The sequence below is a fragment of the Zalophus californianus genome, chromosome 9, assembly GCF_009762305.2.
Source record: "Zalophus californianus isolate mZalCal1 chromosome 9, mZalCal1.pri.v2, whole genome shotgun sequence".
Lineage (NCBI taxonomy): Eukaryota > Metazoa > Chordata > Mammalia > Carnivora > Otariidae > Zalophus > Zalophus californianus.
The window spans coordinates 127804570-127826609 of NC_045603.1; the positions used below are offsets into that span (position 1 = coordinate 127804570).

Here is a 22040-nt window from a genome sequence, read left to right on the forward strand (position 1 = left end):
TCTTAAAAAAAAACAAGAACGGAGATTAATGGAGAACCTCAAAAAGAAAAACTGGCTAGCTGCACATTATTTTAGTTCAGTCAGACATGTTATATAGGCACTAATGACACAGAGCTTACTGGAAAGAACTGGAGATAAATGCAAATGCTCTGAAGATCCACCCCTCCCCCAATCAAACACCCTACATAAACTTACCTCTTGCCTAGAAAGAGTCATGGGTAACTTTTCCTCTGCCAGTTCAAGTTCTAGCACTGGGTTGGAAGAAGTTAATGGTTTCTGGTCCTCCTCTTTCGGCTGTATCTGTATTAATAGCCAAAAGAAATAAAATTCAGTTTTGTAAAATTATAATACAGCTAATATTTACCATTCTTTGCATTAACTGGTCATGGAAATTAAACGTTTTAAATATTGAAGGTTTTCTAAATGTTCTACCGAGGAAAAAGCTCCTCATAAAGGTACATGCTTTTGAAAACTCCTCAAACTCCTCCACCTTAGAGACACAAGTAGCAAACATGCACACAGGAGACAGCATTCTTGCTACTGAAAAGGGACAGAAATATAATGGTTTCCAAAATCAAAACCTTTTAAAAGGGCAGAAATTTAGACTCCTTTCTCCCTAAAGAATTTTACTCTTTTCTTAAAAACAATCAACTTGCTTGAGAAATCATCCTACAGAGTTATGTGACCCTTGCTCTGGGTTTTAAGTGAAGACTCAAAAAAAAAAAAAAAAGAACTGCTTTCTAAGAAACCTGTGAAGCCTCAAGCTCCTGCTTTTTCCTACCCTCCTTTTTGAAAGATAGGATTCCAAGTGTACCAAAATCACTGCTGGACATGTACGAACACTCCCAAAGCTACAGAGTCTGCCCCCAAACGAAGTGACGAATGCCAGGGAAAGAGGAGCAGCACGGCATGAACGACAGCTACAGCCCCTCGGCCCCCACCCTACCCAGAGCGGGCATTCTTGTGCATAGCGACCCTCAGGGGAAAATCTCTTCACATGCTTTGAGTCTGCTGCCCAGCTCACAGTTTAGGACAATTAAGCTCAGCCAATTTATAAGCCCCATGGTGTGTGTGGTCTGTAAAAACATACTGGAACATGGTTTCCCATCTGATCATGAGACTAATCTAAAATGCCAAAAGAAGATCAAAAAAACCATAAAAGGTCAACATTAAGGAAAAAGCATTCAATTAAGAAAGGCTATATGGTTAAAATTCTATCATTTCTGATTCTGTAGTTAATAGCTAAAGGTTATGTTAATCGGTGCTGACAGGAAATTGAAGTAAAAAACTAAACTTCCGTATTTTCACAAACCAAATGGGCACCACGCCTCATAAATGGTAACTAGTTTTCATAAAGGAATACAAGTAATAAATGCTGTATTTTCATCACTACCAAGAAGGAAATATTAAACATGTTTTAGAGAGAAAACCCCGTGCTTTCTTTTTAAGCATAAAAACAGGTAGTTCTCCCAAAATCTCAGGATGAAAAGCATTTTTTAATTATAGGATGCCAGTTCATTGCTTGTAGGAAAAAAAAAATCGAAGACATATTGTCAGCAGGACTCAATGTTACAAGAGGTACCTTTAGTTATTTTGCTTCAGTGCTTCTCTCTAAACAAGAAAGTACGAATGTATCACTGAAGCAACCTAAACAACACAAAACTGCCCCTGTTTTAAATTATTTTCCTACCTTACCAAAAAGTTGAAAAGGTTCAAACTTAGGGATCTGGGAAAGCAACAAGTCAGCACACTAAACCCATGGTCAATGATTCTCTCTCCAGATCAAGTGTCCATTAGACAACGATGGGCAAGCAAAAGATGAGAATTCTTCTGAGTATCTATTCGATAGCTATTTACATAAATTGTTTTAACTTCCTAAACTGGAAGCAAATGAAACCAATATATTTATGGAAAATATCAAAATACAAATGCAAACTTTCGTATTTTAGAAATCTATCAGAAACGTAAAACTACATTTTTAACACTTGCCCTCTGCCAACACTACAAAACCAAATTTGCGTTCCTCATGCTTCCTTCTAGAAATGCTATGCCAGATAAATTAATTTCTAGAACTTTCCCCATCACATGCACAAGAATATATTATACACATTTCACAAGCAAAAAGTTGATGTCAAATTTAGGATCTGGCAAAAATATTTCAACAGAACCTCTAAATTTTGTTTAAAAAATTATCAAACTACTGTCTTCTTTTAAAGTAATTTAAACAGAATTTCACCTCATAATATTTAACCCCTCCCAATAAAAACCCCAAAATATTATTCAACTAGGATAACAGCTGAACAGAATAATAGGGTAACCTTGATACTTTTAGTCATGCTTCAAAAATATACAGTCTTCCAGACACTCATTTGTTTCTAATATTTCTACATATTTTCTATACAATAGACAAGCAGTGTTTGAAATGTGGTACCTTATTACACAAAAGCATATAAATGTTGTATGGCATTCTATCTCAGGCAGAGGTACTCAGGGCCAAAAGGAATTATTAACAATGCAAACAAAAAACAATGGCTTAAAATATTCAAGTGAAAGTGGGGAAAATACCACTGGTAATACCACTGTGATTGAATGAAATGTTTTGAAACCCTTTAAAATAGACTTTAATTGGGAGAGGTGGGGAAAAGGAGTGGTGGTGGAGATGAAGATGAGGCAGTATCAGATCCAGGAACTAAAAGAAAAAAAAAATTCAAGCTCTGGTCTCAAGCCACTTCATGCTGTCCACAAAAAGCCAAACCATTCCAAGCCAAAAGTCATGCATGTAATTTCCATTTTCCTGAATTCAAGATTAAAAAAGAAGAAAAGAAAAGAAAAAAGCTCATACCTCTCCAGATGGCTTCTCATTTATTGGCTAATGTATAACATTGATAAAGTGAACAGAGATCAATAATTTTGTCACTTTAACAACAGCTATAAAAATTTAAACTCAGAAATATACAATAACATAAAAGCAGGCAGTCATACCTTGTAGCCACATCTTTCAAAATATGCTTCCTCTTCTTTTTTTGCAAGTTCACTACGCTTGAAATACTTTTTATTTTCCTATTGAAGAAAGAAGTACATTAATAGGTCCCTGGGTAAAATTTCATGTTCCATAGTCAACCTAAAAACATTCTTCAGTTTTTCAAGAGCATGGTCAAGTTTGATTCTATAGAGAATATAGTGATTTCTTGAACATGGCACCTGTTCTCTACCCTGCTCTAAATAAGAAGTATTTTTCTTACAGCATCAGTTTAATAGGCATATCCAACAGCAAAGAGAAGAAACCAACAATATTTTCCAAATGTTCACATTGTTTTGATTTGATTTCCCAGTGTTTGGTTTCAATGATAATTTCTACAAATGAATTCATTACGAACCACATAAAATAGGATGCTTTATTTTCTCCCAACAGAAACAACTGAACAAAATTTAGGGTTAACTATATCTGACATCTTAACTCCCATTACCCAGAGAGCTCCAAGGGCGTGTCCAAATTCTTCTTGTCACTTGGAATCTTTATCAGTTAATTGTATTTGTATTAATCAAGTCTTAAAATTGTATTAATTCTGAATCTCGACATGAAATCGTTTGAAAGTATTAAAATCGTTTAAAGCTATTTGTTTTATAAGATTCAATGTTATGAGACAAGCTCTAAATCTGTAGGAGAAAAAAACAGTAATTCTCTACTACATACATTATTCTCATTGTTAAACCTATAGTCCCTAATTTGGACATTGTTACCATCTACTGCTATTCCTCTTGGATATTATTCCACTAATGATTTAGCCCAAATAAAGCTACTGCCCTACTTTATTAGTAGTAACTGTAACAGTACCTAAGAAATACCTCCACACATGTATTTAGCAACTCACAGTACCCAAGCTCATTCACTCTGGCAATAATCATGGATGCTAAGTTCATGACAAGGGTTGATGGTGAACACTGGACAGCTCAGGCTGCCACACTTGAAGGCACCGGTCAAGCCTGGTATCAGGAAAACATTATGTGTCCCCTATGTGATACACATAGCATCTACAAAGTATTCTTGCCCAAAAACCGCATGTCCATCTAATCACACATTTAAGTCTCATTTTAAATTCAATTTAGTTAACATATAGTGTATTATTAGTTTCAGGGGTAGAATTCAGTGATTTCTGAGTTCCATATAACACCTAGTGCTCATTAGATCAAGTGCCCCCAACTCACCTCCCCTCCAGCAACCCTCAGTTTGCTCTCTATAAGCTAAGAGTCTCTTATGGTTTGCCTCCCTCTTTTTAATTTTTTATTGTTATGTTAATCACCATACATTACATCATTAGTTTTTGATGCAGTGTTCCATGATTGTTTGTGCATAACACCCAGTGCTCCACGCAGAATGTGCCCTCTTTAATACCCATCATCAGGCTAACCCATCCCCCCTCTCTTGTTTTTATTTTTCTTTCCCTTCCATGTTCATCTGTTTTGTTTCTTAAATTCCACATGAGTGAAATCGTATGGCATTTGTCTTTCTCTGACTTATTTCACTTAGCATAATACCCTCTAGTTCCGTCCATGTCACCACAAATGGCAAGATTTTTCTTTTTGATGGCTGAGTAATATTCCATTGTGTGTGTGTGTGTGTGTGTGTGTGTGTGTGTGTGTGTGTGTGTACATATATACACACATTTTATCCATTCATCTGTTGATGGTAGGTCTCATCTCTAGTTTATTAGAAATCTAGGGAATAGGGAAATAAGCTAAACACCACTGCTGGGAAGCAAACACTGGGACATTTACCAAACTAGCAAGTTTCTCCAACAAGTTAATGGCATAAAAGGGGGGGGTGCACCTGCTCAGTCAGTTAAGCGGCAGCCTTCGGCTCAGGCCAGGATCCCAGGGTCCTGGGATCGAGTCCCGCATTGGGCTCCCTGCTCAGTGGAGAGCCTGCTTCTCCCTCTGCCTGCCTCTCTGCCTACTAGTGCTTCTCTCTGTCAAATAAATAAATAAAAAATCTTAAAAAGAGGGGGGGTGAATGAAAATGTTCTTGATCAAAAGAAACCAAGAGTCATAGTAAACAAATGCAATGATTGGACTGAGTGGATCGGATTTGAACAAACCAACTGTAAAAACATGTATGTATATATTTTAATTCAATTGAGGACATTGGAACATGAGAGGAGTATTTAATGATATTAAGGACCTAACTGTAATTTTGTTGGGTAGGATCACATCTTGTTTATTAAAGAACATGTTCTTATTTTCTAGAGTTACAAGAGTTTAGACAGAGGTTCATTATGTAATTCTTTTTGTATATGTTTAAATTTCTCATGATAAACAGTTTTGTTTTAGTCTATTCAATGAACATTCACTAATTCATCTACCACACACTAAGCACAGCTTTACAGATGTAAAGTTGAAGGTATTGTCTGGAATAAGGAACTGATGGCATCATCCCAATGGCAATACTACCTGAGAAAGCATGCTATTAACCCCAGTTTAGACATGAGAGACCTGAGAGAAAGGGCAGGGGACATTTTCACAACTTACTGAGCCTCATGAGTAATACGCATAACTAGAACTCTGGTCCTTAAATCCTTTGAACTGATCCAGTATTGCAAGCTGCAGTTCTTCACTCCCAATATCTTATCCCAGCATCAACTGTTTCTTTTGACTACACAGGATGTAGCTGTTGTATTTTTTTTTAAAGCTTATTTTTTTATTTTAGAGACAGAGAGAGTGAGACAGAGAGAAGCACAAGTGGGAGGAGGGGCAGAGAAGGAGGGAGAAGCAGACTCCCGCTGAGCAGGACCCCAGATCCTGACCTGAGCCGAAGGCAGACGCTTAACTGAGTCACCCAGGAGCCCCTAGCTGTCCCATTTCATATAAATAAGCTGATAAGCACACACTGGTATCCTCTCAGAAAGAGCGGAGAGGTAGGAAAAAAGTAAAGGACTCTCCAGGCCAGAGTCTGTGGTGCAGTCTGTGGTAGCATCTTTTACTAGCATGCCCCAATTCCATGGAATACACCTAAGAAAATCTTAGCCCAGAACACTGATTCTCAAAATGTGGCTCATGGACCTCTGGGGGGTCCCTAAGACCTTTTCAGAGTTTCTGCAAGGTCAGACATATTATCATAATAATACTGAGAGGTTATGCACCCCCCTTTTCCCTGCAATCACACTTGCACTGATGGTACAAAAGCGGTGGTGAGGAAAACCATTGGAACCTCAGCACAAATAAAGGTAAGTACTGATCTTTATGTCTCAGAGTTCATTGTATTCTTTGTCTTTTAATATTTGGTATGATGAAATCAAACATCTAAAGCAGTTTTGCTCCATAATAGAGTAGGACAGTTCTCTCCTGTTTGGCAGACGTTTTCTCAAAACTGAACAAAGCAAGCCTGTCACTGAAAGGACAATGATACTATTTGTTGCCTATGATAAAATTCCATCTTTCAAGCAAAAATCAGATGGTGGCAAACTTGCAACCATCACTATGAACTTGATGGCTTCCCAATACTTAAAAACTTTTCTGATGAATCAGTGGTGATATTAATGAATGCCATTTTTTATATCATCTAATGAAACATATCACCATGTAAAAGATCTATGTAACTCAGCAAACTATAACAGTACAAAGGAAACAATTCCAAAATTATGCATCAGCAAAAGACTTATGAGCAGAATAGATCAGAACAGATCTGGAGCATAATAGATCAATAGATTGTAATATACAAAAAGTTCACTGATGGGACACCTGGCTGGTTCAGCCAGCGGAGAATGTGACTCTTGATCAAGGGGTTTTAAGTTCGAGCCCCACACTGGGTATAGAGATTACTTAAAAATAAAATCTTAAAAAAAAAAAAGTTAATTGATAACGGTCAGAATCCATACTCTCATCTTTAAAAAATTTACCATTGTGTAGTTTTAATATAGTATCAAAGAAGGATATCCACAATTATCTGAAAAGGCTATTAAAATACTACCCTTTCCAACTACCTAGGTGTATGAAGATGAGGTTTCCTCATATACTTGAACAAAAACAATGTATCGCAACAGGTTAAATGGATCAATAGGAGAATCCAACTGTCTTCTAACATGAAAGGAATTAAAAAGATTTGCAAACTTGTAAACCGTCATTCTTCTTGCTAATTTCGTCTTGGAAAATAGTTTTCATAAAAGCATTATGTTAACACACACAGGTTTATTATAGTATGAAATAGAAGTCAACATGGAATATAAGTATTTTTAAATTTCCCAGTTTTAATTTTTTAATTATTATTTTTTTGAGAGACAGAGTGCACACATGTGCCAGTAAGGCGGGTGGGGGAGGGCAGAGAGAGAAAAAGAATCTCAAGCAGGCTCCACGTCCAGCACAGAGCCTGACACAGGCCTCGATCTCAATACCCTGAGATCCTGACCTGAGCCAAATCAAGAGTCAGATGCTTAACTGAGCCACCCAGGCGCCCCTAAATTTCCCAGTTTTATTTTCTGATTGAGTAATTATCAATAAATACATCCTATATAAACAAAAGCTCTCTGGAGCCATCAGTTATACATGTAAAGGGGTTCTGAAATCACGAAGTGAGAACCAAGGTCCTAGTAGAATCCCCTCGTTGGCCCTCCCCATGCCTTCACCCAGTGTGCCAAGCAATACTGAAACCACTTGGGCCTCAATGCTGCCCGCCGATCCTGGTGTGTGTATCCATTTAGCTTGCCCTCCTATTCTCTACAATGACCAGTACACGGTCTCCATGCTCTTAGACCACTTATCCCTTCATTTCCCCCCGTTCTCAGCAAATGACTAAGCCACTCTGTTACAGAGAAAAGGAAAGCCACTGAAAGAGAAGTCCTCCCGGTACCAATCCTTACTGGCTCTGCACCAATTCTTTCTTCATTTCGGAATGGAAAAGGAAACCCTCCTCCTGCCTAAGGCCAATCCCTTCCAGGGGCATTCCAGATCTCAAGATCTCCCTGCTGAGCAGGGAGCCCAATGCAGGGCTGGATCCTAGGACCCTGAGATCATGACCTGAGCTGAGGCAGATGTTTAACCAAATGAGCCACCCAGCTGCCCCTGAATGAATTATTAACAATAAAATTCGCTTTTCATTTTGGAATTAGAAAGATAAAAATATTTTGCTTTACACTAAGTGACCATTTTATGACAACAAAGGATGTCTAAAACAAAAGGTTACCCATGTTTCATATGTTACTCTTTATATACCTTCTATTTAGAAAAAAAGAACAGTTTGAAAGAGCAACTAAAGGTTCTCTAACTGTAAAACGTTATTTTACAAAGTACGCTGAAAATACACTTTGAAATATGAAGTGCTGGGGACACATTTATGATAGAATTAAAATTGTAGAGTATTAAAACTTAAATATCAGCAAAACAGCACCTTTAAAAGTAACTCAAGCAGGTTAGATAACTTGCCCAAAGTTACAGAGCTATCTAGGGATGCAGCCACAATTAGATTTTATGACTTGTTTATTCATTTTACAAATTTCCTTTCTAACTATATTCAAAATATTCAAAGTTTGTTGCATTAACTACAGAATGCATAATAAAGACCTACAAACAAAGAAATCTAAAAGTGGCTGGTATACATTTTAAGATAGCATATGAACGGATGGTTTAAATTTCTTTGGATTCTCTCCTAAAGCACCTAACATTTCTATTGGCCCTGTCACCCTGACAGATTGTATTTTTTTTTAAAGATTTTATTTATTTATTTGACAGAGACAGCGAGAGAGGGAACACAAGCAGGGGGAGTGGGAGAGGGAGAAGCAGGATTCCCACGGAGCAGGGAGCCTGATGTGGGGCTCGATCCCAGGACCCTGAGATCATGACCTGAGCCGAAGGCAGTCGCTCAACCAACTGAGCCACCCAGGCGCCTCACCCTGACAGATTTTAAAAACAATGTGAAAAGGGTATATATAAAAGTGCTTCTCCTTTTTAAGACAGAACCTAATTCCTACATGCTGCTTCACAAATGTTATTCTCAGACTCTATCCAAGTTGTGCTTTCTAGATTATAAAACTGAGATTCATAGGTCCGAAGTACAGAAACCTATCTACCATATCACCTGAAATGTCTGCCTACACCAATAAAGGAAAATCAAAATTTAAAACATTTAATCATGACTGTCAACATTTCATTAATTTAAAATCAGCCTTCCTCAATCATGTTAAGGTTTTTAGTGTTTATATATATCAGATACAAACATCAAGAGCTCTACAAAAACACACCGGAAAACAACAAATATACAGCCTGAATATGCAAACCAAGCCACTATAGGAACGCCTGGGTGGCTCAGTCAGTTAAGTCAGTTAAGCTCAGTCAGTAAGTTAAGTTAAACTTTCAAAAGTTAAAAAGCCAACTTTTTTTTTTTTTTTTTTAAGATTTTATTTATTTTTTTTGACAGAGACACACAGCGAGAGGGAACACAAGCAGGGGGAGTGGGAGAGGGAGAAGGGGCTTCCCGCGGAGCAGGGAGCCCAATGCAGGGCTTGATCCCAGGACCCTGGGATCATGACCTGAGCTGAAGGCAGAGGCTTAACGATTGGGCCACCCAGGCACCCCAAGCATCCGACTCTTTTTTTTTTTTTTTTTTAAGATTTTATTTATTTACCTGAGAGAGAGAGAATGAGAGAGAGCACAAGAGGGAAGAGGGTCAGAGAGAGAAGCCGACTCCCTGCCGAGCAGGGAGCCCGATGCGGGACTCGATCCCGGGACTCCAGGATCATGACCTGAGCCGAAGGCAGTCACTTAACCAACTGAGCCACCCAGGCGCCCCAGCATCCGACTCTTGATTGTGGTTCAGGCCAAGATCTCAGGGTCCTGTGATCAAGCCCCATGTGGGGCTTCGAGCTGAGCCTGCTTAAGATCCTCTCCATCTGCCCCTCCCCTGCTCAGACCCTCTCTCGATGCATTCTCTTTAAAAAAAAAAAAAAAAAAAAAAGACACTATACATGAGTTCACCAATGATGTAGCAGGGTCAACATCTTGCTGAAATATGAAAATAAGCCTTAAAATCCCTAAAGTAATATACCAAATGGGAGGACACACAAACACAATCTGAAGAGACACAATGCTACATCAATGGACAGGTCATCCAGATAGAAAAAAAATAAAGAAACGATGCCTTAAAACCAGCTGGATGTAACACATACATATGAACATCCCATCCAAAAGCAGAATAGACGTTCTTCTCAAGTGCACATGGAACATTCTCCAGGACAGATCATTAGGCCACAAAGAAAATCTTAATCAATTTAAGAAGAATGAAATCACATCAACCACCATCTTTTCAAACCACAATGGTATGAAAGCAGACGTCAATTACAGGAAGCAAACTGGAAATTTCACACATATGTGGAGAGTAAACAACACGTTACTAAAAAACCAAAGAGCCAATGAAATCAAAGAAGAAATTGAAAAATACCTTCAAACAAGTGAAAATGGAAGTACTACTTACTAAAATTTATGGGATGCAGTAAAAGCAGTTCTAAGGGGGAAGCTTACCTCAGGAAACAAGAAAAATCTCAAACAACCTAACTTCACACCTCTAGGAACTAGGAAAAGAACAAATGATAAATGAATACCAAAGTTTGTAGAGGGAAGGAACTAACAAATATCAGAGGAAAAAATAAACAAAATTGAGACTAAAAAGATAAGAGATCAATGAAATTAAGAGTTGGTTTTTTTGAGAAGATGAACATCAACAAACCTTCAGCTACATTTATCAAGTAAAAAGAGACAGTCCACAAATAAAATCATAAATGAAAGATGTTACAACTGATACCACAGAAATACAAAAGATCTTAAGAAACTACTATGAACAATCATATGCCAACAAATTGGACAACCTAGAAGAAATGGATAAATTACTAGAAACCTACAACCTTCCAAGACTGAATCATCAAGAAATACAAAATCTGAACAGACTGATTACTAGTAAGGAGATTGAATCAGTAATCAAAGACCTCCCAAAAAACAAAAGTTCAGGACCAGATGGATTTACTGTTTAATTCTACTAAACATTCAAAGAATTGATACTAAATCCTTCACAACTGCTTCCAAAAGAGAGGAGGGAATACTTACAAACTCATCTTATTAGACCAACATTACCCCAATTCCAAAACCACACAAGGATTCCACAAGGAAAGAAAATTACTGGCCAATATTCCTGATGAATATAGATGCAAAAATCCTCAACAAAATACTAAACCAAATTCAACAATATATTTGGAGAACCATACATCATAACCAAGTGGGATTTATTCTAGGGATGCAAGGATCATTCAATGCCGGCAAATCAATGTGATATACCACATTAACAAAACGGAGGGGAAAAAAATCTTATGATTTCAATAGATGCAGAGAAAGCATTTGACAAAATTCAACATCCATTTGTGATAAAAACTCTCAAAAAAGCGGTAGAGAGGAAACATACTAACATAATAAAGGCCAAGTAGGACAAGTCCACAGATAACATCATACTCAATAATAATGAAAAGTTGAAAGCTTTTCCTCTAAGATCAGGAACAAGACAAGGGTATCAATTCTCACCAATTTTATTCAACACAGTATTGGAAGTCCTCGCCACAAATACGCAAGAAAAACCCAAAATGAAAAGGTAAAACTGTCACTATTTGCAGAAGACTTATTATATACAGAAAGCCCTAAAGACTCCACCAAAAAACTGTAAGAATAAATGAATTCAGTAAAACTGCAGGATACAAAAATCAACCTACAAATCTGTTGTTTTTATGCACTAATAAAGTATCAAAGAAATTAAGAAAACAATTCCATTTACAATTGCATAAAAATGAATAAACTACCTAAGACTAAATTTAGCCAAGGAGGTAAAAGACCTATACACTGAAAACTCTAAGACAGTGATGAAAGAAACTGAAGACACAAATAAATGGAAAGATTTTCTGTGCTTGTGGAATGGAAGAATTAGTACAGGCTTATATTGTTTTATTGCACTTCACAGATATTAAGTCTTTTATAAATTGAAGATTTGTAGCAACCCTGACCTGAGCAAGTCTATCAGCGCCATTTTTCCAACAGCATTTGTGTACTTTGTGCCCTATTTTGTTAATTCGAGCAATATTTCAAACTTTTTCACTTTTATTATTCTTTATTTTTGCTATGGTATCTGATCAGTGATTACAACTCACTGGAAGCATAGATGATGGTTAGCATATTTTAGCAATATTTTAGCCATATGTGTAAATTAAGTTATATTTTTATAGACATGAGGTTACTACACACTTAATATAGTGTAAACTTAACTTTGATATGCACTGGGAAACCAAAACACTCACGTGACTTGCTTTACTGCAATATCTGTTTCACTGCAGTGGTCTGGAACCAAAACCGCAGTATCTCCAACGTATGCCTATACTGTGAAAATGTCCACACTACTCAAAGCAATCTATAAATTCAACCCCATCCCTATCAAAATTACAATAGCATTTATTACAAAAATAGAACGAACAATCTAAAGTTTTATATGGAACCACAAAAGATCTCAATAGACAAAGTAATTTTGAGAAAGAAGAACAAAGCTGGAGGCATCACACTTCCTCATCTCGAACTATAATACAAAGCTAAAGTAATCCAAACAGTAAGGTAATGGCATAAGAACAGACAGGTGAATGCAACAGAACAGAAAGCCCAGAGGAGTGACTGGGGTGGCTCAAACGTCCAACTCTTGATTTCGGCTCAGGTCATGATCTCAGGGTCTTTACAGCAAGCCCGGAGTCAGGCTCTGCGCTCAGCAGTGAATCTGCTTTCGTTTCTCTCCCTCTCCCTGTACTATAAATAAATAAATCTTTAAAAAAAAATAGCCCAGAAATAAACCTATGTACATATAATCCATTACTTTACAACAAGGGGGCCAAGAATATACAAGGAAAAGGTAGTCTGTTCAAAAAATGGGGCTGGACTGCCACATGCAAAAGAATTGAACTACCCTACTATCTTAAACAATACATAAAAATTAACTCAAAATTGACTAAAGATTTGAATGTAAGACCTGAAACCATGAAACTCCTAGAAGAAAACATAGGCAGTAAGCTCTGTGACATCTGTCTTAAGGAGTTTTTAGGTCTGACTCCAAAAGCAAAGCCAACAAAAGAGAAGTGAAACTACATCAAACTAGAAAGTTTCTGCTAAGCAAATAAAACCATCAACAAAATGAAAAGGCAACCTACTCAATAAAAGATATTTGTAAATCACACAACTGATAAAGGGTTAATATCCAAAATATATAAAGAACTCATACAACTAAATAGCATAAAAACAATCCAATTTAAAAATAAGTAGAGGGTCTGAATAGACATTTTTCCAAAGAAGATGCAGAGATGGCCAACAGACACATGAAAAAATGCTAATCAACATCACTAATCAGGGAAACACAAACCAAAACCAGGAGCTATCACCTCACACCTGTCAGAATGCTATTATCAAGAATTCTTAATCTCAGGAAACAAACTGAGGGTTGCTGGAGTGGTGGGGGGTGGGAGGGATGGGGTGGCTGGGTGATGGACATTGGGGAGGGTATGTGCTATGGTGAGCGCTGTGAATTGTGCTAAGACTGATGAATCACAGACCTGTACCTCTGAAACAAATAATACATATGTAAAAAAAAAAAAAAAATAGAAGATAGTAGGAAGGGAAAAATGAAGGGGGGGGAAATTGGAGGGGAGAGGGAGACAAACCATGAGAGACTATGGACTCTGAGAAACAAACTGAGGGTTCTAGAGGGGAGGGGGCTGGGAGGACGGGTTAGCCTGGTGATTGGTATTGAAGAGGGCACGTATTGAATGGAGCACTGGGTGTTATACACAAACAATGAATCATGGAACACTACATTAAAAAAAATAAACAGAAAAAAAAGACAAGAAATAACAAGCATTACCAAGATGTGGAGAAAAGGGAAGACTTGTGCACTCTTGGTGGGAATGTAAATTGGTGGAGGCTCTGTGGAAAATGATGTGGAGGTTCCTCAAAGACTTAAAAACAGAAGCACCATATTGTTCAGCAACTGCACTTCTGGGTATTTATCCAAAGAAAATGAAAACACTAATCTGAAAAGATGTCTGCACCCTCATGTTCACTGCATTATTTTCAATAGCCAAGATACGGAAACAACTTGTCCATCAATGAATGAATCGATTAAAAAAGGTCTCTCTCTCTCACACACAAACACACACACACACAGAATGGAGTATTATTCAGCCATAAAAAAATGAAATCTTGCCATTTACAACATGGACGGACCTTGAGGGCATTACTCTAAGTGAAGTAAATTAGAAGAGAGAAAGACAATGTATGATCCCACTTACACGAGGAATTTTAACAACAAACCAAGCTCACAGATACACAGAACAGGTTAGTGGTTGCCAGAGGCAGGAGTTGGGAGTGGGGGAATGGGTGATGATCAAAAGGTACAAACTTTCAGGTATAAAATAATTACTGATGGAGATATAGTGTATAGCATGGTGACTATTGTTATACATTTGAAAACTGAAAAATGAAAATCCTGAGAGTAAAACTTAAACGTCCTCAGTAGAGGAAAAAAAAAAAGACAGTGCTTTTCAAAATGAAAGAACTATTAAGTGCCAATGAATCCTGCTGGCTGTATTTTATCACTGATATCACCAAAGGAGAACTACGTGAAAATTTACTTTGCACAAATGAAATCTATTTTGTAATTACATATGCTATAAAACATAAAATTATGTAAAATTGTATGCAAGAAATAACACCCCACCTTACACAAACTCTTTTAGAAAATGAAGTTAAACATAACCACTATATGACCCAACCATCTCACTCCTTGGCATTTAGTCAAGGGAAATGAAAGCCTAAGTCCATATAAAAACCTGTACATGAATGTTCATAGCAGCTCTATCATAACAGCCAAAAACTGCAAACAACCCAAATGCCTTTCAACAGTTTAACAAATTGGGATTTCCCCGTACAATGGTGGAATATTGTTCAGTAACAAAAATAATGCAGTACTGATATATACAAGCCCATGAATCAATCTCAAGATTATCAGGCTGAATGAAAGGAGGCAGACAAGACAGAAAACATACTGAACAATTTCTCAAATAACTCTAGAAAATGCAAACTAATTCAAAGTAAGAGAAAGCAGATCAGTGGTTGCCTGTGGACAGGGTGGGGGGGGCAGGGAGGGGCAGGAAGGTGGGATTACAAAAGGGCAAAAGGAAACTGTGGGGTGAGATGGACATGTTCACGCTCTTACTGTGGTGAGTTTCACAGGTATATACATATGTCAAAATGCACCCGACTGCACATTTTAAAAATGTGTAGTTTATTGTATGTCAATCATACCTCAATAATGTTGCTTAAAAATAAAATCACAGCAAGAGAATAAAAAGGAGAAAGGGGAAGAGGAGGACAAAAAAAAAGAAAAGAAAAAAAACTAGTAGTAGTGGTGGTGGTAGTATTGACCTTCCCTGACCTGGAGACTCACCATAATGCTACAGGAATCAAGAGACAGTGTGGTATCGGCAGAAAGATCAACAACAGCTTACAAGAACAGAAGTGAGCACCCAAAACGCAGCCACACTTACACAATTATTTGATTTTTCAAGACACCAAAACCATCCAAAGGGATAATTATTTTCAGTAAATGGTGCTGGAACCACTGGATATCCACATGGAATGCAATAAACCACACCACTACCACACATCATACAAAAAAACTGATGCAAAATTGTTTAGAATTCTGTTTATTAAATAAAAACAAATAGCTTTTAGAGTATAAGAGAATACCTTAGTCTCTTGAATTATCGCCTAGGAATGGAGGGACTGGATCGTATATAGTACGGGTATGTTTAATTTTTAAGAACTGCCAACTTTTTTCCAGCTAGCTGTACCTCATATTCCCAGACAGGACACACACAGAATAACCATTACCAACTGATAAATTAGCTTGATCAAAAATCAAAGTTTTTGCTCTTCAAAAAACATGACTGAGAAAATGAATAGAGGGGCACCTGGATGGCTCAGTCAGTTAAGCGTCAGACTCTTGATTTTGGCTCAGGTCATGCTCTCAGGGTGGTGAGATCAAGACCCGTGTCAGGCTCCCCATTTAGCGGAGTCTGCTTCTCTCCCTCTCCCTGTGAAGAGGGAAGAAAGGAAGGGAAGAAAGGAAGGAAAGAATGAGAGAAAGAAGGAGAGAGGAAAGAAGGAAGGAAGGAGAAAATTAAAAGAAGACCCATAGTCTGGGAGAAAATATTCACAAAACATATCTGACATATCTGACAAAGCCTGGAATCCATGATATATGAAGAATTCCTTCAACACAATAAGGAAAAAACCAACCCAATTAAAAAATAATGCAAGCAATTTTAACACTTTACAAAAGAGCTACAAATGGTCAAAAAAAAAAATAACCACATGGAAAGCACTATCATCATCATCATCATCAGGCAGATACAAATTAAAACCACAATGCAGTATCACTAGAATCCTCCAAATGGCTGAAATTAAGAAGACTGACAACACAAACTGCTCGCACGACTGGAGGACCTCTGAACCCTCCTTGCTGGTAGATGTGTAACGTGGTCCATGCACACTGGAAAAACGTCTGGTGGCTTTTTATAAAAACATATATGTACTCTGACCTAGCAATTCCACTCCCCGGCATTTTCCTCAGAGAAATGCAAACATCAGACTTATAAAGCAAGTTCCACAGCAGCTTTCATCTTCAGAGCCAAATCCTGGCAAGAGCCCATCAGAAGAATGGATTCACAAACCGGCTCTATTTATACAATGGAATACTACTCTGCAAAAAAAAAAAAAAGGAACAACTCATCTATCCAACATGAATAAAACTCAAACCATTATGATGAAACATAGTGGAACACAGGAGAGCACAGTCTGATGATTCCACTCCTGTGAAGTTTTAGAGCAGGCAAAACCAACCACTGGTGCAAAGAAATCTGAACAGTGGTGGCTTCTGAGGGTGGTAGGCAAAGGGAATAACTGGAAGATGGAATGAGGTAATATTCTATATTTTGATACAGATGGGATTACACAGGCATATAGGCATATGCATTTGTCAAAATTCACTGATGTATTTCTTAATATATAAATTTGTGTATACACATAAAAATACATATAAATAAACACTGAACGATCATTAATGATATGCACACCAAATTGTTTAGGGGTAAAGTGTACCAATGTCTGTAACTTAACTTGAAATATATTAAGATCATTAAATTGTTTTCATTACCCCACCTGCAGCTGAGTAACACCTGTCTGTATGGTTCCCAAAGAGCTCCCTCATCTTTGGTCATTTCAAGTGGTGTCCCAGCTTTTTATTGTTAAGCTGTGAGAGTTGAAATACTTAACCTTGTGAGTCCCCCCTTCCTCAAACTGTGGAGAAGCTACTAAAATAGCCTATCACCGATCCTAAAAAGTTCTGACTGCTATAACTACTCTGAAGTAGTTTCTGGACAGGTACATGATAAAGCAAATAGAGCAAAATGTTAATGCAGGTTTAACTACAGAATCTAGGTTGTGGCATATGAATTTCAAACTGTACAATTTTTTAAAGTTTTTAAGATTTGAGAGAGAAAGAGAAGTCACAAGTGGTGGGGAGGGGCAAAGGGAGAGGGAGAAGCAGATTCTCTGCTGAGCAGGGAACCTTACCCACAGCTCGATCCCAAGACCCCGAGGTCATGACCTGAGCCTAAGGCAGATGTTTAACTGAGCCATCCAGGCACCCCTCTAACTGTACAATTTTAAGTCTTCTGCACAAATGAAAATTTTTACAGTAAAATGAAGAAAAAATCTACTCTGCAGATATCAAAATACGCTATCAACAGGACAGTAAATGTTTTTTGCCTACACGGGGGGGGGGGGGGGGGGGGGGGGAGGGGGGAAGGACCTTTCAAAGGCTACTCACTGACCATGAAGTAAGGAGCTGAAGAAAATTATAGAAGACTACTGGAGCGCCTGGGTGGCTCAGTTGTTAAGCGTCTGCCTTCGGCTCAGGTCATGATCTCAGGGTCCTGGGATCGAGCCCCATTAGGATTCCTGCTCCACGGGAAGCCTGCTTCTCCCTCTCCCACTCCCCCTGCTTGTGTTCTCTCTCTCACTGTGTCTGTCAAATACATAAATAAAATCTAAAAAAAAAAAAAAAATTATAGAAGACTATTATAAAGAAAAGGATGAGTAAGAAAGGCAAGTTCAAATAACTGAAAAAATGAAAAAAGGTTCAAAAGAGCCAGAACTCTGTTGCTGGGGTTTAATGGGCACAGATTTTCACCGGCACAGAAATTACTAACTCTTGACCTTTTTAAGTCCAAAATTCTTTTAGTACTATCATAAAGGAGGATAGGTGAAGGGGTACATGTAGAAATAAGACTGGTCAAGAGTGTCAAATGCTGCTGAGGTCAGCTAGAAAACATGGAGGTCACTGCTGTCCCTGATTAGAACCAATTCAGTACCGCTGTGGGGCAGGAACCTTTGTGCATCATGTTAAGGTGTAGGGATTAAAACTTATTTTAAGAAGCCTAGTTATAAAAAACAAAAACACCTTGTTAAAGATGGAAGAGACATCAGTATGTTTCAGGGTTGATGGGGGTAGACCAGTAAACTGAAGGCACAGGAAGAAATGAGATCCGTGACATTCAGGTTCCTGGTGGTGCTAGGATGAGCTGGGATCCAGCGTGGAGGTGGAAGGCTTGACCCAAGCTTTAACTGATACCTCATCCTGTTTTAACGGGAGAAAAAGCAAGGAATATCTTGCATGTTGGCTTCTCTATTTTCTGTGAAACAGAATGCATATTCCTTAAAGGATCAAACATGACTTTTTTTTAATCCTCTGCGGCACAGAGTAACATATATAGAAAACATTCAATAAATACCGGGGAGAAAAAGCTAGAATTCTACACAAAGCCCATCCTCATAATGACAACGAAAACTGCTAATTATGCTCTGCTGTTTCTTAAGCCCCCTGGGTTTTCCACATAATGATGCTCTGTGTTAACTCAAGATTCACCAACACCAAGGCCCCAAAGCACTGGAATGAGAGCACCGCAGAGAATACACTTACCTCTGAGTAGTTACACCAGGCAGATCATTTAGGACAGGTGACAGGAGGCTATTTTAAGAGCTTCTCCAATTTAACAAAGAGGCACTCACAGTAAGTACTTACTATTTCAACTCTCGAACTAACAATAAAAAGCTGCGACATCATTTGAAATGACCAAGTTGAGGCAGCTCTTCCAGAACAACGTAACATAGACAGGTGTTTTCCAGCTACAGATAAGGTAATGAAAACAATTCAGTGATTCCCAACCAGCATTTTTAAATCAAACAACTGATTAAAACATGATAGAATCACATGTAGTTAAGAACTGTTTCATGAAACTTTTTCCATATACATATCAGAGCAAAATATAAAAATTTCTTAAAGTGACTGGGGCAGTAAAAAATTTGAAAACTACTGTTGGATGCTTCGAAGCAGAAAGATAAAGACTATAAATCGTCGAGTCTATATAAAATTATATAGTTGCATATAAAAAATGAAATCTTGCCATTTGAGACAATGCAGATGGAGCTAGAGGGTATTACTCTAAGTGACGTCAGAGAAAGAAATACCATATGATCTCACTTACATATGGAATCAAAAAGAAAAAAACCAAAACTAACAAATACAGACAAATGGTGATGGGGGTGGGGCTCGAGCAAAACAGGTAAAGGGGACTAAAAGATACAAACTTACGGTTATAAAATTAAGTCACTGGGATTAAAAGTGCAGCATTGAGAATACACTCTAACATTTTAATACCTTTGTGGGTGGCAGATGTTAAACTACACTGTGGTCAGCATTTCCTAATGTTTGTAATTGTCGATCACTATGTTATACACCTGCAACTAATACAATTTTCTATGTCAACTAAACTTCAATAAGAAAAACTTCTCAGCTTTAACTTCTAATGCGGTAAATATCGATAAATACATAAACAAAAGCCCTTTGTGATCCTCAGTTTGGAAAAGTGTAAAGGGCTCCGGAGGCCCAAGGCTTTGAGAACCCCTGGTCTCAGTTATTGTTAGCAACAAAGTCATGAACATCTAGTTAAGGAAGTTTCTAAATCATGCAATTCTCCTTTTTCTCCACTGTTTGTCTACAACAGTTTTAGCCGTCCTATCAAGCGAAGGGCTGGCCAAGAGACTTCTGTTATGTGTTGGGGGGGATGTAATAAAAACTCAGGTTTCAACAGTAGGACGGAGTTACAAATTTTAAATAATTCTGGGCCTGCCCTTACTCTCCTTTCAGCCGGGCACAAACCCTTAGTAAAACGACAGACGTGAACCACCAGAACCGGGGCACGTTCGCAGAATACGGACAGATGGAAGTGGGTGTAAGGGGCAGAAGGGGAAACTTCGAGGGAAAAGGGGCAGCTGGGGAGAAATTTGCCAAAATCTTGGGGTTTGCTGAAATTCCCCACCTCTCTAAGACTCCCGAGGGAGGTGTCAAAGGGTGGGTCTAGAGGGGCCGCTCCGGGTAGCTGCGGAGCTCCCACCAAGCCTCATCTCTGCCCAAACCCCTTCACCCCTCCTCTCACCCCCAGTGCCACCCACCCACACACGTCTTCGACCGCCAAAGCCCCACCACCCCCAAGGATCCTCACCACCAACAGGTTCCTGTCCTCCACCAGCTGCCGCTTCCGGAGGATCTCCGATTTCAGAACGTCCATCCCGCTGCCCGGGTTTACGCTCGAGCTTCCCTCTCGGGGTCCCGGAACCAAGCCTCACCCAGTCAGGCACGCGAGCCCACCACAAACAAGCTCAAATACCTGACAACGACTGACAATAACCGCTTCCGGCGGAAGCTGAAGCAAGCGAGAGGAGGGGAGGGAGTGCTCCAGGGCCCCTATTGTTGACGAAGCCGCTGTAGACTTGCGCCCCCTGGCGGCGCCCTCCGGCAGCGCGCCTGTCGTTTATGCTAGGGGAGATAACAATGGAAAAGTAGGCTGAAACAGGAGTCTTCTGGAAGACTGTGGAGGTCGACATGCCATATTTTTAAAGAGAAGTTATTACACCTCCTTGTATTTGCTAGTTCAGAAGCAAAAGCCTCCTCATAGAACACTTCAATTATATTAATTAGGGCCAGATCCTTACTCATTAAACCAGTTCACACCAGAGTTCCTTAAGTTACCTGCCTGCCAAAATGAATGCACTAAAGTGGGAAAACCCTTGGGGCACCCGGGTAGCTCAGTCGAGAAGCATCTGCCTTCAGCTCAGGTCATGATCCCAGGATCATGAGATCGAGGCCCACATCGGGCTCCCTGCTCCATGGGAAGCCTGCTTCTCCCTCTCCCACTCCCCCTGCTTGTGTTCCCTCTCTCACTGTCTCTCTCTTTGTCAAATAAATAAAATCTTAAAAAACAAAAAAAAAAACAGTTCTTGAAAAAAATAAAGTGGGAAAACCCTGAGCAATACTATTAGTTCCTTAGTACAGAATAAAGGGGCAGTGTTCATTGCCACCCCGTTAAATTTCCTGTAATGTTAAGCAACTACATCCATTTAAGTGGCTTCAAAAGTAAATGTCTCTCATTTCCCAGTTCTAAACTGCTTACAAATCTTGGTGATAACTGAACACTTACCCCAAGCTAACTGAGATAATTGTTATGGTCATTTGTTCAGCAATCAAGATTTTCAGTGACATGATTGGAGATGTAATCAGAAAGAGTGTGTGTGTGTGTGTGTGTGTGTGTGTGTGTGTGTGTGTGTGTGTGTGTCTAAGTCCAACCCAAGATGAAAAATTAAATCGTGGAGAAAAATTATGTCTAAGATTTTAATTTTAAAAAGACCCTAAGAACTGTTTACAAAGCATTTATCTTTGGTTCTATGCCATTGAAGATGTTTTTGAAATTCCAGATAAATCGTAACTGAAGAATATTTGACAGGTTAGTTTTTCCCACTCAAAAAGGAAAGAAATATCATTCAGTTCAGTCGACTGATACTGAGTAAGATGATTTATCAAAATAAAAGAC

At 38.6% G+C, this 22040-nt stretch overlaps 1 protein-coding gene across 11 annotated transcripts in view; it reads right to left on the reverse strand.

Annotated features, from left to right (window-relative positions):
* PRPF18 (pre-mRNA processing factor 18) overlaps positions 1-22040 on the reverse strand; it is a 103851-nt gene that overhangs the window by 30896 nt on the left and 50915 nt on the right. For 6 of the 11 annotated variants that reach the window (XM_027592109.2, XM_027592108.2, XM_027592107.2 and 3 more), the window contains 3 exons: positions 2983-3060; positions 2843-2869; positions 196-300 (listed from right to left, as the gene is read on the reverse strand). In XM_027592109.2, the coding sequence (XP_027447910.1) occupies positions 196-300; positions 2843-2869; positions 2983-3060 (210 nt within the window). Of the gene's footprint in view, positions 1-195; positions 301-2842; positions 2870-2982; positions 3061-19195; positions 19300-20675; positions 20990-22040 lie in introns of those variants that run through there. The other 5 variants (XM_027592111.2, XM_035729129.1, XM_027592113.2 and 2 more) reach the window with 5 other exon arrangements.